Source organism: Trichosurus vulpecula, chromosome 3, assembly GCF_011100635.1.
Source record: "Trichosurus vulpecula isolate mTriVul1 chromosome 3, mTriVul1.pri, whole genome shotgun sequence".
NCBI classification, from domain to species: Eukaryota; Metazoa; Chordata; class Mammalia; order Diprotodontia; family Phalangeridae; genus Trichosurus; species Trichosurus vulpecula.
The window spans coordinates 250593952-250612672 of record NC_050575.1 but is presented as its reverse complement, the minus strand read 5'-3'; the positions used below and the strand labels follow the sequence as shown (position 1 = coordinate 250612672).

General features: G+C 34.8%; 1 protein-coding gene across 1 annotated transcript in view; it reads right to left on the bottom strand.

The window, feature by feature from the left end:
• MYOM2 (myomesin 2) overlaps window positions 1–18721 on the bottom strand; it is a 157457-nt gene that overhangs the window by 62035 nt on the left and 76701 nt on the right. The window contains exons 14-17 of the mRNA XM_036748309.1: window positions 16728–16855; window positions 8944–9127; window positions 5584–5758; window positions 744–865 (exon numbers count right to left, since the gene is read on the bottom strand). Coding sequence (XP_036604204.1) covers window positions 744–865; window positions 5584–5758; window positions 8944–9127; window positions 16728–16855 — 609 coding nt within the window. The remainder of the gene's footprint in view (window positions 1–743; window positions 866–5583; window positions 5759–8943; window positions 9128–16727; window positions 16856–18721) is intronic.

Genomic DNA, 18721 nt, shown 5'->3' with positions numbered 1-18721 from the left:
AAACCACTATAAGAAATTCAAGGAGGTCTTAGTATATGATTATTAATAAAATTTCTCTCTTGCAAAATTTTCTAAAATCTTATTGCTAATGTATAAATTAACTCTGATTTGCTTATCTGGTCCTGAATAATAAAAGGAATAACTAAAATAATAGTTATGAAATCACTAGAGTACTTTGTACTCTAGTCTTTTACCCATCTCTGAAATTTAGGACCTGAATTAATCTCTTTCACTAGCTATATTGATCAAGCTACCTGGATAATTGGCAAATTTCTCCTGCTATGTAGACATAGCCACATAATAAAATCTCAATTACATGAACATTATAAACTCACTAGAGTGACAGATTGGAGTTCCTTGATTTAAGAATGACTCAGAAAGTTACTGAAGCAGTGCAATTCTTGCATACATCTGGGAAGACAAGTGCATTAAAGCTTCTACTATAACTTTTACTATCAGTACAGCCATTCTGAAACAAATGTGACCTCTAATCATTTTTTCTCTATTTTTAATTTGCACTTTATTAGCACATTATCATTTCTCCCTCTCACACTGGCATTTCCAGGACAAGTGGCCAATTGATGAGACATTTCAACAGGAATGTATGTTCTCTGTACAACAATTTACATTCTCCTTTTTCCTCTGGTAGTATTCCAAATGGCATCATAAATGTTTATTCATGCAGAAATTAAAACTTATTGAAGAACTGAAAATTGAAGCCAAAGAGCACATGAATTACTTACTGAGGGCAGCCTGGACTTTTATTGCATCAGACTCTTGTGAGTTTTCACTAGTCCCAATAGCATTAACAGCTTTAACACGGAAGATGTATTGCTCTCCAGTAGTTAAGCCGTGAACAACAAACCTGATAAAAACACATGAATCAGGGTTTTGTTTTCAATGTTTTATCTATTTTCTCCTATGCTATGAGCAGAAATCATTCCCAGTGTTTCATAAAAATTATTCATTTGGACTGAAATGAAGTCCACTTTTTTAAGGCCTTATAAATAGTATATTGCATATCTAATTTCTTTTTCCCATGACAATTATTTTTTCTGCTAAAGTCCAGGTATGCCAGGATCAAAATAGAATATAAAACCACTCAGTTCTACCAGGTTCTAATACAAATCAGCTACTCTCTAAAAATGATGTTACTACACATTTAATATGGACCAGAACTTAGAGTAATTACTTCTTCTTTCCTCTGAGTGGCCTTTGGAAAGTCTGAAAAAAACAACAGTGATAGTCACTTTCAATGTGATTTCCCCTTAGTCCTACATTTTCTGGATGTGTTTCACTCTGAAGGCACTGAATAAGAATAGTGAGAAGTACTCCTATACCCCAAAACCATTATTACCCCAGTCAAGCTACCAACCAAAACAAGAATGTAATATTTTGAAATTAGATTGTGTGACTATCTAAAAAGTAGTTAGGTATCGTGGTTTTTATTTATTTGATTTAAATATGTATTGAAAGAAAGATAGATGATATATAGAGAGATATTTATCTATGCCTTGAACTATAAGCTCTTTGAAAATTTATCCAATGAGACATTTATCATAAATTATTTGGGGGATGGTGTGATCATAATGATTAGGATAATAGTTTTTATTACTACATGGAGTTGCACCATTGTTATATTAGTTTAAGTAGAATAACTTAAAAATAATATTTACTCAGGGATGTAATTACATGGGTAACAGAATACAAAATGTACAATTCTATAATTATTATACACAGAATATAAATACACTTAATAATTTCTATTTAGGAATTACCATTATATTTTAGGGTGCTTCGTTATTCTGAATGCTTGTTTTCATTAGTATACTGAATTTCTCATGTGGAAATGATCTCAATGAATGTAGATTGGCAGCTTATCTGTCACTTATAGTTTTAAACAATTCCTTAGGGAAGTTATTAAATAAAAATAAATCATGTTTAAGACCATCACAGTGAATACACATGTTGACAAATCCTCCCCAGGGAGCTAAGTTCTTCTTTTAAATATGTCAACCAGATAGCTGATAAGAATTCAGCTCCTCTCATTTTTGTCCAAATTGCATAACTTTAATGTTATATGTTTAGATCCTATTGTCAAATTCTTTAAAAAATAAAAAAAGTTAAATTGAGTCTTGCTATGAAGTGAATATGAGGAGAAACTCTATTATAACATTTTAAAAGCATTTATAAGGAGAATTTTACTGTATTTCAATACCTGAAAATCTTAAAAGGAGCAAAGGGGAAACAGGAAAGTAGCTTGGCAGAGATAAGGATTAGATTATCATTAATATCATATATCACAATAATTTTCAAATATATAAATAACCTAAAAATCAAAGGCCTTATCATTTTTAAAGAATTAACACATCTATGAAGCAAAAAAAAAAAAAAAACTTTTTTATCAAATGCCACTGATAAAGGTCCAGTATAGGGACTAACATAAGAACAAAACCCATTCTCTATAGATAAGTGGTCAAAGGATACAAATACCTTTTAAAAGAATGGAAAACTATAGATGAACCAATGAAAACTGGATTAAAACTATTGACAACATTGCAACATATTCTAACTCTTCTGGATTTTAACTTGGTTATTTAAAAAAAGTGACTAACTGTATATACTTTGTGATGCAGCAACACCCCCTATTGAAAATATTTTGTAAGAGGATCAAAGGCAAAAGAAAAAGACTCAATATATAGCAAAGTATTCATAACCATGCTTTTTGTTGTTGTAAATAGCTGAAAACAAAGTCGGTGCTTATCAATTCTGAAATGGCTTAATAAATTGAGGTATAAACATATACTACACATTTATAAAAGTGAATGTAATGGAATATTATTATGCAATAAGAAATGTTAAATATGAAGAACTCAGAAACATAAGATTTTTTGAACTGATGCAAATTGAAATAAAGAGTACAATGACTAAAACAATGTAAATGAAAGAATCATAAAAGGGAGCCAAATGTTGAATAATTTAAAAAATAATAATGGTTGAGGAGAACAGATAATGATATATATTTCCTGCCTCTTGGCAGTGAGGAAGGGAACTACTAGGAAAGAATGTTATCCGACATGATCACTGTAAAGGATGCTTTTGCTTAATTGGTTTACTTTGTTTAAAAAATAAAAATTCCAAAGTGAACTGAGACAGGAGAATATTTTCAGTTATGACTGTGACCCCAAAACAAAAGGCAATTTAAAAAATAAGAGAAGCAAAGGACCTAGAACTTCAGTTGAAATGTCTCACTTTATGAAAGGTAGAATCTTTTGCTGGATGGAGAAAATGCTTCTTCCACTCTTCTTTTCCCATGAGTCTCTTTCCTAAGCACAACTTATAGCTAACTTGTGCTTTAAAAAACCACAACAAGCCAACTATAGTTGGTAACTTATGACAGCCTACTACTTTTGACTTTATAACTTTCATCTGTAGGTCTATAGCCCTGATCATGTAAGGATCACAGAAAGAATTGAGGAAGGGACAGAGCTCAAAGCTGCTGAGGAACAGTACCAGGGATTGAAAGCTCTTGTAAGCTAAGAGCATATCAGGAGGTTGGTACTGATCCTGTGTTAACTTCTGCCTCAAAACAAAACAAAACAAAAGACTACTTGTTCCATTTCCAGTTATTAATCCAAATGACTGAGAAACAAATTTGCAAAAGAAAATAACAACCAAAAACTACATACTCTCCATTTAGACTGCATTTACCTACCATAAAACTCTGTTAGACATCAGAAAATTCTAAGCTATGTGTCATATTTGATTAACTCTTCATTTATATAGATGAAGTGAAAGGGAAAGAGAGCCTTCCTTGCATTAGATATATAAAATATGTGATTCAGATGCATGGGGCAGCTTCATTAGGGCAAGGTAAGGATAGAAAGGAGATTAGTATTCAACTGATACAAGCCTGTTAAAGAATCCAAAAACCTAGATACCACTAGATATTTTTTTAAAAAAAGAAGAAAATAAATTTTATAATAATCCCAGGCTGCTAGAAACAAAAGCAAAGCTTAGGCATTTTATTTCCCCCTTCCAGGAAACCATTTCATTCCTTTGCTATTGTAAAGAAAGCTACTTCCCTACAAAAGGAAGAGAAATTATTTGGAGAGGGTAAGCAAACCCCAGGGGAGGAGGGTGAGCTGCTAAGAAGTTTTACCCACATTAATAGGGAGAAGGACCCAGTCCAGGCTATCTAGACAGGTCCTCTGGCTCAGAGGATTAGTGATTTCTAAATAGATCTTGAATAACACTGGTGGCATAGATTTTTTTCCTTTTTTTCACTATTTCTGAGAGAATGCCCCAGTTAGTACAAATGCCATTGGAAAAGACAATGCATCATGGGATCATAGATTTAGGGTTGGAAGGAAACTTAAGAAACTTTCTGAAAGAATTCTCTCTCATTTTGCAGAAGAGGAACCAAGGCATAGAGATAACAAGTGGTTCACCAAAGACTCTAGAGGTAGTATGTACTTACTAGAGGGGGTCTTAATATATAGCCTCTGACTCCAAAGCTATTACTCGTTCCAATTGATTACCCTGTCTCTCCTTGCAAAGTTGCAATTTCTCCAATGTGAGGGAAGCTTGTGATAGTCATTCCTTCTTCCAGTGACCACCTCTACCATAGACGGTTACACTAGACTGGGTTATAACAACCTGGGATATGAAAATTGGGCTGATTGTGTACTGTGAACATAGGCTCTCCAATGACTATACTATGTGTTAGAACTTCCCATCTTCTCAGGGAGCAGGACAATGGAGTTATACAACAACTAGTCAATTAGAAGGCTTCTGAGGCTCAGAGCTGCTTGTCATATCAGTGATTCTTTGAGTGGACTCCAGCTGAATTTGGAGATGCCTGTAGCTGCCAGAAACCACAAAGCAGCCTTGATCAGCTCAAGGGCAACTGAAACAGAAGCTACAGACTCAAGACATTGCTCAATACTGTCTAAACCTTCTGCTCCTTGATATTCTGTGTCTACAGATGTCCTCTCCAGGTCCTCTAGAAACTATAATATCTCACCCTTTTTTCATTTTCGTTTGACCACCTGAGAACTGTTATCTCCCTCCATGCTCCCTTATAGGATCTTCTCTTCCCTACAAGTCTTTTTCTAGAACAATAAATGTTTTTAATAGGTGATCAGACTCTGTTTCATTTCAGCTCCCTTTGTAAGCCTTGAAGTCTTTTGTTAATAGTACTAGCAGGGAAAAAATTAAAGTCAGTAAGGAAATATTAAAGTCCAGAACTACTTTTATATTTTGGTTACTATTTTAAGTCATTTATTCAAAGAAAAATTTTACATCTTGGTTATGGGTTCTTGAAAAAATATTTGATGTTTTGACCTTTTCTGTCGCAAATGACCAAACATTCATTTTATTCACCCTTTCAATAAAAATATCATCAAAACATATCAAATTACATGCCAAGCTTTGAAAGCATGAATTAATTGAATTATAAATGAGTAAGCAAAGTTCTTTAAAATGAAACTATCATTTTGCTTCTTGCAAATACAAAGGGCATTTCATTACAAAAGTTACTTCAATAACACAAGAAACTGAAAATTTTGCATCATTAGTTACCTGTTGTAATCAATAGGTTTGTGATTACAGGGTTCCCAATTGTTTGTCCCCACCACACAGTAGTCAATATAGTAGCCTATTAGGTCTTCTTCATGTTTGGGTTTATCCCATTGAACAACAACAGATGTTTTTGTGTTTCTTGAAGCAAGCACACGACCAGGAGCAGAAGGGGCAACTACATGGATAAGATTTTTAAAAGTCTTATATTAGGAACATATGAAAAATAGAGACAAAATATCTATGCTTTGTAGTTATTGTTTACCTTATGGGACAATTACAGTAACAATGGTTTAGAAGAGAACACCAAACCTCTCTTCACAACAGTCAGATGTATTTTGTAGTTTACATCTTTAAAAGTTAAAGAGGCATAGAATATGAGGATTGTAAAAGAAGTAGTCTCTAAGGAAGAATAAAAAGTGGTATATCCTAAGATTTCTTTTTATAAATCCCCTTCTGTGAATTTTCCTAATCCTACCTCACTAAAGAGAAAACAACCAAAATCATATAAATACAGATTTATCCACCATGGTTGAAGGTTAAGGTCTTTTGGTTACTTAAATATTATAGTTAACTCAGTTACCAGGTGTTTCATTTGTTTAAAATTCATTATCAATTTCTAATGGATTTAAAGACAATTGAATTATCTAAACATTTTAATTATTCTAAGTAGAATTAAATCTGTGGATGATATAAAGTTGGAAGAGATAGAAGATGCAAAAAGATCCTGAAAGGATAGAACAATAAACTGAATCTAATGTGTTTAATCTAATAGCAATGAGGGTAAAGTCTTATAGTTGGGTTCAAAAATATCAACCAAGGTGTCAGAAATGAGATAAGACTGCAACTTGTCTGAAAAAAGACTTGGGAATTTTATCAAACTTCTAAGTCAATATAAAGCAACAACATGATACGTCAACCAAAAGTGCTAAGAGAATCTTAACCTACATTTAGAAAAGCATTAAACTTATTGGGGTGGGGGTGCCAATTGTTAAAAAGAAGATCAATAAATTGGAATACATCCAAAGTAGAGCAAACAGGATGGTGAAGGGCTTTAGAGTAATGCAATATTTGGATCAAAGAAATTTTGGTGTTCAGTCATTTTCAGCCATGTCCAACTTCTCTTGACCCTGTGGACCTCTGTCCATGGGGTCTTCTTGGCAAGATACTGGAGTTGTTTGGTATCTCCTTCTCCAGTGGCAAGAAGAGGTTACATGACCTGCCCAAGGTCACACAGCTACAAAGTTTCTGAGGTTGAATTTGAACTCAGGTGTCCCTGACTCCAAGCCCAGTGCTCTACCCACTGCACCACCTAGCTTCCCCAATGAAAGAAATACAGGACTCCTAAAGAAAATAAGTCATAGGGAGAATATGATAATTATAATGAAGTATTTGAAGGGTTATCATGCAGGAAAAAAAGATTAAATTTATTCTGTTTAGTCCCACAGGGCAGATCAAAGATTTTCCAGAGAGGCAGATTTAGGCTTGATGTAAGGAAAAACTTCCTAACAATCAGAGCCTAGATATGTCCCCTGCAAAAAAAGAGTGGACTACCTTGGAAGGCAGAAAGTTTCTCATTACAAAAGGACTTCCAGTGAAAGATGACAGATGATTTGTTAGGTATTTTAGAACATTGGCCATAGATTAAAATACAAAAGACAACTGCTGATGTACCTTCCAACTCTGGATACTATTTTTCTATGATTAACGTTGGGTTGATTTGGTTTGGTTTGGTTTTGGTTTTGGTTTTCTGATCCTTCCAAGAGTCCTTTGAGGATTGTAGTATCCTGGGGTTGTCATTACAGTGCCAATATTGAATCCTATGAAGTAGTAACATTATTTGAAAATCCACTACTCAAAGTTATAATTACATGTAAAATATGGTCATTGGTTTCAGTAGAATGGAAATACACAATGAAAAATTTTAAATAATTTTATATGTTTATTAATATAAGAGCAAAGGATAATAAACATATTTTTCAGATTCAAGTTTATCACAAAGTAATGAAGTACAGAAAGTAAAATTGAATAATTTTTAAAATTACTTAATATCATACCTGAAGAGAAGTTTAGATTGAAAATATGACAAAAATGCTTTTATTTTTGTTTAAAATATTTTAGCAGCATAAGCTGAACTCTCTACTCTTTCTTTAAATCTTCATACATATGCTGGTGGGTATAGAGAGCTGTATCTATATCTAAGCAAATTTGTGTGCCCACATTCTCACACAATAAACCAAATGTAGCTGACTAACCAATGGAAGGGTTAGACAATCCTTAGGAACTTTAAATCAAGGATGAGTTTTTTCCTTCTCAGAAATACAAGTTCTAGAGGGCATCCTTTTCTAGAATAAGCTTATTTTATCTATATTAGAAATTTGTGAATCAGAATATGGTAATCTTAACGCTTAAAAATTGAACTCCATTTTTAAAGTGATCAAACCAACCAATGTTTGCAGAAGAAATTTATTCAATATCCATTTATATTTTTTTCACTGCCTTAAAAATGTGTCGTGTAGCTACTTAATTTATGTAATCTTCAAAACAATTTGCATTCTAATCATTCAAATTTATATAGCACTCTGATTTATCCCGTAATTTATCACATTTGTAATGTAGTTCTTTGCAAATTTTCTCCCCAATTAGAGTGAAAGTTCCTTGAGAGTAGAAACTGTTTGGGTATTTTAAATATCCAGAGATTAGCACAGTACCTAATACATAGTAGCAGTCTTATTGATAAGACTTGCTTTGTAGTTTTCAAAGTGGGTTTTTTTAACAACAATTTCAGGTGATATGCAATACAAATATTGTAATTTCCATAGTGCAGATGAGAAAACTAAGGTCTAAAGAGGGTAAGATACAGCCACAATCATGCAGTAAGTAAATGTTGGATCCCGGCCTTAGATTCAAGTCTCTGGACCCAAAGACCAGCACTCTCACCACTACAATATAAGGTCTTTCACAAATTTAAATAAAACTTTATATAACATAATATAGCATAAAGTTTATAACTATTCTACAGAGAATAGCTTTGATAAAAGATGGAAAGAAGAAATATAAGAGTAAGAAGTAGGATAAGAAAAGAAAGCACAGGGGCAGCTAGGAGGCACAGTGAGTACAGCACCGGCCCTGAAGTCAGGAGGACCTGAGTTCAAATCCAGCCTCAGACACTTGACACATTCACTAGCTGTGTGACCTTGGGCAAGTCACTTAACCCAAATGCCCTTCCTTCCCCCCTCCAAAAGGAAAAAAAAGTATAAAAAATGAAAACAAAGGACAAAGAGTTGCATTTTTAATACTTCCTCAATTTCATGTTATTTTCTGATTGTGTATAGTCTTTGATTATTAACTGTCATAACTTACCAATCACGTCTTGTGCCTGAATTGGTACAGTAATTTCTGAAGGTTCACTGAGGCCATGTTTATTTGCTGTCAAAACTCGAAACACATATGGTTTCCCTTCTGCGAGATCAAAAACGGCATAGCGAGGAGATCTCACTGCTGTCTGGGAATTGACCCGTTGCCAGCTCCCACTACCAACCATAGACTATATCAACAACAAAAACAACAAAAAGTATTTTAGAACTTGATAACTTTATAAAAATTACAAGTTCTGTATCCACAACCTTGAATTTTAAAAACCACTCCTCCATTTCTAAATATTTCTCAAACACACAGGCAAGGATTGCATGGAAAGTTTTGTCAGGCTCTCTTAAAAACATTTTATAAACCTATTTATTTCTTGGCTAATTAAGTGATATTTTTACACAGAACTGTAAAATTGTTTTTGGTAAGGGGGAAACTAATTGCAGTTAAATAGGTTTTTCATTAGTTTATATTTGTGTTTTTCCTAAAAGTAAATTGACAGATATTGGCATGTACCAAATAAAAATTAGGGAATTGGATGGACAAATGATATTACTTGCACTTAAAATTAACTAAATATTGGGAAACTGAAGATGATGCTGTTTTACCTTTTTACCAATGATTTGATAAAGGAAAATATGCCATGCTTATCAAATTTTCAGATGACATAAAGCTGAGAGAGATGGAGTCAGGATTCTAAAAGACTGAGATATCCTAAAACTTTAGGCCAAATGTACTAAGATGAAATTTAATAAGGATAAATGTAAAGTCTTATTCTTAGGTTCAAGAAGTAAACTTCATAGGAGGGGGTGGAGGGAAGCACAGCTAAACAACAGTTCCTCTAAAAAGGGGGATTACCACGCATAGTCAGCCTAAAAAGAGTCAACAGTACAATATGGCAGCCAAAAAAAAGTACTACAATCATAGTACAGCAATATTAGGCTTTATTAAGAGAGGTAGTGTTCAGACCTAAGGAGGTGATATTCTTGTTACAGTTTGCCTTGGTCAAACCATACTGGTAGTCTTATGTTAAACTCTAGGTGCCACATTTTAGGAAAAACATTGAAGAACATCCAGAGGAGGGCAACAAGGATGAGAACAGACCTTGAGATCATGTCACATGAAGAAACTGGAAATATTTAGACTGGAGAAAAGAAGACTGAGGTGGACATGATATCTGAAGCGCTACTTTTGGAAGCTGAATGAAATTTGTGCTTCGCAGAACTCTAGATCAAACTTATTCTTGAAATAAGGAAAAACTTCTTAAGGATCAGAAGTGTCCAAAGGCAAGGACAGTGTAGGGTAGGTAGGTAATGGGTTTCCTCTCACAAGATATATCTGAGCAAACACTAGATGACCACTTGTCAAGTACATTGTGAAAGCGGATTTTTTTCAAGTTATGAATTAGGTATTCTCTGATGCTCATCTAACTCTAAGATTCTGGGATTTCTGTGAGTCTGTAAACATCTTTGAGTATTTTGCTGTTAAACCTCATTGGTAAGGGAGACATGTTGCTTTAAAAATCATCTCTGAAGAATGTTTATGCTGAAATAATTTGTATCCAAGCTTATAAAAGTTGGAGGTGAGATTCTTTCACAGAGAAATGACTACATACCTACTGAAAAGCTGACAGCGAGGACCTTCCTCCTAGAAGGGGTAAGTTTCCTCATTAAAAGTGGGGAATTATTTTCTTTTTATTAAATAAAAAAAATTATTCACAGGGGTGTATGTTATCAGAATGCCAATTAACCTAGCAGTCTTTAATCTTTGTCTCTTTAAAAAAAATCTACTTATAACCTAGGGAAAATGAAGGAACAGACAGGAAATGGAGAATCTTACTACTGATAAAGAAAACCATTTCATTCTAAATTTTTAAAAGTGTGGTGAAGTTACAAAGGCACATTCTAACTAAAGCCTGTAACTATATGCCCTTGTATTGTTACTTATCTATTTGTGTCTGTGTGTATACACACATACATCTTGTCTTTCAAACAAATTATATGTAATCTCCCTAAGACATACTGACAATGTCTTAGACATCTTTGTATCTCTCACAGAATCTAGCATAATTCTTGGCCTAGAGTAAGCATTAATTTAATAATCATTGGTTAATAAAGATTATGCATTAGAATAAGTTGATTATAGTAGAAATGCATAACACTATACCTAGGTGTTTCTTGAAGACTTTCTCTAAAAAAATTATACTCTACTCTTTACTGCTTGTATATTTTTGTGCTTCAATATGGTGAAGATAAACAGTCTTGAGTGTGGAACATGTGTACCTAAACATTTCAAATTACAATAAATGACACACTTTAAAAAAACTTTTAAAAACACTATTCAGTTGTTAAGTTTGAAAATGACAGAAACCATTTATATATAGGGAAAGTTATGTTTAAAAGTATGTACTAAAATGTGATATAAGAGCAAGTCTAGGCCTAATTTTACATTTCCCCATTTAATGAGCAAGATGTATTTTATGTTCTTTTACTTTATAAAATCTAGATTGCTTTTAACTCATCTTCATTTTATATTGAACATTACATATGACTGTCAAACAGAATGAGAATATAGAAATAAAATGATGACATCAATCTTACATTTCTTCCATAGTCAGATTCCTCTTTGACCTTCAGAGGAATCATATGTAGAGAGAGATATCTAGAATTCCTTCACCAAGATTTCTTCCTGTTCCAAACATTCCCGCTTTTCAATACCTTGCTCAGGTACCACTTTCTTCATTAATTGGTCCCTAATGGCCAAGAGGGAATCTTTTCCAACACAGAACTCTGTTACTAGTCCTTTGTAACTGTTTTATGAATATACTACTTTGCACTGTAATTATTCGTATACAAGTCTTTTCCCTTGGTAACTTATAAATTCTATGATCGCAAGGCCCGTATTTCATTTGCCTCTGAATATTCCTTCCTAGCACAATGCATTGCATATACTAGGTGCCCAAAAAAATGGATATAGAGTAACTGAATGAAAGATGGTCACAGGCAAATTAAGCTAAACAGAGGACTGAAACTAGACCAGATAGGGGAGCAGGCAAATGTTGTCTTCACCACTACTTTTGTTAACTTCCTGTCCCCTTTATATGTTGAGACCTCTCCCTCACAGATGCAAAGTACCTCAATATCCCCACCTTGACTGCCCTAGTCCCCCTAGTGCAGTGACCCACCAAGGCCTGCAGTACACCATATACTAAAAAGTTTGTACCCTTCCATCCAAATGTTCCTGCACCGTGTCTCAGTGCTTCAACATCCTACTCTTCTACTACATGACAGTAGGTGGTAATATGTTAATCAAATAAACTATAATTAGTTAATCAAATAAACCACGTCTCCTAATGTGCTAATTCACTGATGTGTTCTCATCCCAGATTTTAACCTTTAAGCAATGATGCTAATATTGGATAATTCGGGCACTGTCCAAGGCCAGTGGTGACAATAATTTTCATCAGAAAGTTGGCACATATACCTTTAATACACACAGACCTCTGTAAGCAACTGCCTATTTTGTGTAGTGAAAATTAGAGTAAATTAGTTTAACAATCATCTATGAAGGCAGAGCCAATATGGTAGAGAAAAGGCAGGAACTCACCTGAATTCTCCCCAAAACCCCTTTGAACACCATTAAGTAATGCCATAAAACAATTCCTGAACCAGCAAATAATTAAAGACAACTTAGAAGGTTGGCAGAAAAGATCTGTCACAGCATGGTGAAAGTAGAGCATGGTCTAACACAGGCCACACCAGCACAGACCCAGCCCAGCAATCGAGGAGCACACTTTGGGAGTCACTGAATCAACAAGCTCTCAGCCCACAGATGGTAAGGGGGTCGAACAACTGATCAGAAGGAGATTACAGGGGTCTCTTTGCTGACACTGAGGGCAGGAGTCTGTTGCTTTGCCTATAGTCAGATTTGAATCACCATCCTGGGTGTCAGTCCCAGGGCAAGAAAGGATACCAGCACACCAGACCTTGCAGGCCACAGTGGAGCAGAAACCTTGTCACAGTTCCATGGCAGAAAAGAGTGCTTATGGTCACTCACAGATCAGAGCATAAGCCAAGAGAGTAGCAAACATACTTCTCCCTAGATCATACCACCTTAGAAGAACTGAAAACTTACAGGTCCCTAGAAGTGTCTCAGAAAACAGCAGCACAAAAACCCTAAAGCTTGGCAAATGCACTGTCCACCCTGGAAGCAGAGCCCCATTTTAACAAAGAGGTAAAAGTCAAGAAATAGACTGGAAAAAATGAGCAAATATCAGGAAAAATTCTGATCATAGAAAGTTACTGTGGTGACAAGGAAGATCAAAACATACACTCAGAAGAAGATAACAAAGTCAAAGCTTCTACATCTAAAGCCTCCAAGAAAAAACATGAATTGGTCCTAAGCCACAGAAGGGCTCAAAAAGGATTTTGAAAATAAAGTAAGAGAGGGAGAGAAAAATTTGGGAAGAAAAATGAGAGTGGTGTAAGAAAATCAGGAAAAAAGAGTCATCAGCTTGGTAAAGGAGACACAAAAAATACTGGAAATAGCACCTTAAAAAACAGACTAGGCCAAATGGAAAAAAAAGAGGTACAAAAAACCAATGATGAGAAGAATGTCTTGAAAAGTAGAATTGACCAAATAGAAAAGGAGGTCCAAAAGCTCCCTGAATAAAATAACTCCTTAAAAATTAAAAAGGAGCAAATGGAAGCTAATGACTTCATAAGAAATCAAGAAATTATAACCAAAAGAATCAAAAAATAGAAGACAATATAAAATATCTCATTGGAAAAAACAACTGACCTGAAAAATAAATCCCAGAGAGATAACTGGAAAATTATTGGACTACCTGAAAACCATGATCAAAAATGAGCCTAGACATCATCTTTCAATAAATGATCAAGGAAAACTGTCCTGATATCCTAGAACCAGACAGTGAAATAGAAATTGAAAGAATCCACCAATCACATCTTGAAAGAGATCCCAAAATTAAAACTTCCAGGAATACTATAGACAAATTCCAGAGTTCCCAGGTCAAGGAGAAACTATTGCAAGCATCAAGAAAGAAACAATTCAAGTATTGTGTAAACACAGTTAGGAAAACATAAGATCTAGCAGCCTCTATATTAAAGGATTGGAGGGCTTGGAATATGATATTCCAGAGGTCAAATCAGTTAGGGTTACAACCAAGAATCACCTACCCTACAAAACTGGGCATAATCCTTCAGGGGGAAAAAAATGGACATTCAGTGAAATAGAGGACTTTCCAAAGTTCAATAGAAAATTTGACTTTCAGATACAAGACTCAAGAGAAACATAAAAGGTAAACAGGAAATGGAAATCATAAAGCACTTAATAAGGTTAAACTGTTTATATTCCTACATGGAAGATGATACTTGTAATTCATAAGAACTTTCTCATTATTAGGGTAATTAGAAGCACTATATATAGACAGAGGTCACATGTTGAGTTGAATATGAAGAGATGATATCTAAAAAAACAAAATTAAGGGATGAGAGAGGAATGTACTGGGAGAAAGGGAAAGTGAGTGGTAGAATGGGGTAAATTATCTCAGATAAAGGGGGCAAGAAAAAGCCTTTACGGTGGAGGGGAAGAAGGAGGGGGTAAAGGGCAATGAGTGAACCTTACACTTATGGGAATTGGCTCGGAGAGGGAATAACATACATAATCAATTGGGCATAGAAATCTATCTGTCCCTACAGGAAAGTAGGAGGGGAAGGGAATAAGAGAAGTGGGGGTGATATAAGGGAGGGCAAATTGGGGGAGGCGGTAGTCAGAAGCAAAACACGTTTGAAGAAGGACATGATAAAAGGAGAGAGAGAATGAAATAAATGGGGGGGGTGATAGGATGGAGGGAAATATTAACTGTGAAAAAAAATTGAATCAAGTTTCTCTGATAAACACCTCACTTCTCAAACATATAGGGAAATGAGCTGAATTTATAAAAAATGAGAGCCATTCTCCACTTAGCAAATGATCAAAATATATGATCAGTTTTCAGATTAAGTAATCAAAACTATCTATAGCCATATGAAAAATACTCTATTTATTGGATGAATGAAAATTAAAACAATTCTGAAGTACTACCTCATGCCTATTAGATTGGCTAATAGGATAGAAAGGGTAAATGACACATGTTGTAAGAGATGTGGGAAAAATGAAACATTAATGCATTGTTGGTGGAGTTGTGACCTGATTCAACCATTATATAGAGGAATTTGGGCTACAGGACCATGCATATCCTTTGACCTAGTAATACCACTAGTAGTCCGTATCCCAAAAGACAGAAAAAAAAACAAAAAGGAAAAGGACCTGTGTGTACAAAAATATTTATAGCAGTTCTTTTCTAGTGACAAAGAATTGGAAATTGAAGGAATGCCCATCAACTGGGGAATGTCTGAACAAACTGTGCTTGTGGTATGTGATTGTGATGAAATATTATTGTGCTATAAGAAATAATGAGCAGGATGCTCTCAGAAAAACCTATAAAGACTTACAGAAGCTGATGCAAAGTGAAATGTACTGTGTACAAAGTAACAGCAATATTCTAAGATGATCAGCCATGAATGACTTAGCTATTCTCAGCAATAAAATGATGCAAGACAACTCTGAAGTACTTATGATGAAAAATGCTATCTATCCCCAGAAAAATAACTGGTGGTGTCTGAATACAGACTGAAGCGTATGTTTTTACTTTATTTTTCTTGAAGTGTTTTTTTTTATCTATGTTTTCTTTCACAATATGACTAATATTTAAATACATTTTACATTCCTAAACATGTATAACCTATATCAAACTGCTTGCTTTCTCAGTGAAAGGGTTGGGGGAGGGAGGAAGAGAGAGAATTTGGAACTCCAAGTTATAAAAACAAATGTCAAAAATTGGTTTAACTTGTAATTGGGGGAAAATAAAATATTAAACAAAAAAAACCAATCGGTAACCTCACTCCTCTATTGTTTGTAATATAAAAGTTTCTCTGAAGAGTAAAAATTGCATGTGAATGTTACTGCCTTCTCCCCCCTGGGCCTCAGTTTCCACAATTATAAAATAAGTATGGAGGTGAACTAGATTGCCTCTGAGGTTTCTTCTAGAACCAGATCTATGATTCTATGATCCTATTACCTCTTGTGAATAGGAAAGGACAGCAAGGCAGATCTATAACCAACAATGTTGGTGCTCAAGTCAAGCTTCATAAGAGAGGTCAAAGACCAATAGTGTGAATCACGCCCTGGAATAAAAATTGTTTAAGAGAAATTCAGTTGTGGATGCAGAGAAACTAAGCTAGGATGTACTTACCAGGGGCGATGCCTGGGAAGGACATACAAACTATTTGCTAGCTTCTTGTCATAACAAATTTTTCTTGCTAAATTCCATTATTTCTACACTGATGAAGCAGTATACATGATATCAGAACACTCTAAATTCTAGTGTCCTAGGCCGAAGTCCCCATCACCTTGCCCTAGTCATGTATCTGGGTAGTAAGTCCCTTAGGGCATTTGGTGGCCAAAACGTTTTGTTCATTTCCATAGATGCAACAAATTTATTAGATTTTTTTTTAACTAAATTGAATCTGAATCTTCATCTTTGACATCATTCAAATACAGTGTCCTATTATTGATTTCTTTTGCTACAGCTTCATAGCTAAGTACTGCATAGGAGAAATGACTAGTCTGATGGTTTCTCTTCTAGGAAAATGGTTGGAGTTAAAGTATGAGAGACTGTACAAAGTCTTACCATACAAGCAAATGTAACTACACAGTACCTTCTCAATGAAATACATTAATGGCTCCTTGCCACGGGGAACAGGTGGATCCCAGCTGAGCACAACATATGTTTTGCTGATTTCTGAAGCATGTACATTGGTGGGAGGTCCTGGAATCTGAACATCGCCTAGAGGAGTAATAAACTTAGTGAGTGTTAAACAGTAGATTACCCTGCAGGTCAGCACTTATGCTCCAGCTCTGCTTTCTGAGCTCTTTCGTGGAGGTGCATTGCCAGGGCATTAAGGACAACCATATCAGTTTTACAATTTAATAGCAGACTTTCCCTGCTATTTTTGGAAAGCAGGAATGCAAATTGCAAAATGCCATTTGGCTTTACTTAGAATCAAGGTAAGATGTACCACAGAAGTTCACATAATTATTTGTATTTTATCACATGCATTTTATACTTTGTGAAGGAAATGAATCCACAAGTTATTACTTTAAGTTGAACTGAAAAGAAAAAAAAATAAAAGCAGCAATAGTGGCACACAGAGAAAAGTGTTTTAACTAGAAATGAAACTTTAACTAAACTGATGATTTGTGCAAAAACATGAGCATTGACAATTTGTGCTCTGCAATGTGAAACCATTACAGAATACAATTGCCCTGTCTTTAATGATTCTCTCTGGTTGTGTTCTTCTTGCTATATGCACTCAACGCTTTTAAAATATATAACAACTTCTAAAGCACATTGTTTTTCTCCCTTGGTAGTTTCTTAATACTTACCACATTAATCTATGCTTATAAATTTGAGATTCTGGGTAGCTATTGGCAAAACTTTTTCAATTAATTAATGCAGTAGATCATCTTATGAGGTTTCCTGTCTATCTCTGTACTAGTATATATTTCTTTTCTAACTTAGGTGATCAATGGTTAATTTTCCTTCAAATTATAAAGCAACCAAAGGAATAAAGGTTTTTGAAAAAGATATACCCCCTCTAGATTTATTATTCTTATAATTACAATTTTAAAAATTAATATTATTTTGAGAATTTTGAGAAGACATCCTTAGGATATTTTTAAATGTTCCTTAATATCCAATTTTCCATTCCTGAACTCAGCCTCAAAAGAGTAACTGTACAGTCACATGCAAACAGTGCCCCTGAAAGATCACATTTCATTTTGGAATGGTTTTATTACAAGCATACAGCAAATTTGAGAGATGATTATGTGGTATAGACTAGCCATGCTTTTATTGAAGACCATTTCTGGCAAGTGAATAGCATTGCAAGCCAGGAACCAGAATGTCACTGGGATTTTGCCAAGAGGGTTGGGGCTGGGGTAGGGGGCAGCGGGGTGGGGAACCATCAACCACTCCCTTGGCCTGCTTTGAATCCCCATGCTTGTGTGTGTGTGCTTAATTTCCAAGAAATACTTTGCTCCTTTGGAACCAAATGAACTGGAGAGAAAAAAACCATAGAGATGTGAGCTACAGAGCACTGACCCATGGAATCTCAAGTCCCATGGAACATCAAAATTGAATGACGGTTCATTGCTAATGCCATGAACTACAAAGGAAGCAACCCAACTGAATGAAAGAGAAGGCAAATAATAAAAATAAATGTAATTCTTGAAAATAGAATTAGTCTCTACAGAATTTCAGGGTTCAAATCTGTTCCTATCTTTAGAGCTGATAAATACTTTAAAGGAACTAGAAAACACTGGCTTTGATATCATAGTGAAGAGAAAGATCTGACACCTTCAGCTTGATTAATGGAAAATTCTTGTACTAATTAATGTCTTTGGCCATAGTTGAAACAATGAAATAAAATGATTCTTTGCTATCCTGATGATTGTCTAGGTTTGTGAAAGCTAGCTTATACAGAATTCAAAATGACCCTGGGAAGCTTCAAAAGTAGACTAAAAGAATTGAATGCTATTTAATAGTGATATGCTCAAGGCTTAGAGGGGCAGCTGGGTGGCACAGTGGATGGAGTGCCAGCCGAGGAGTCAGGAAAACTCATCTTCCTGAGTTCAAATCTGGCCTCAGACA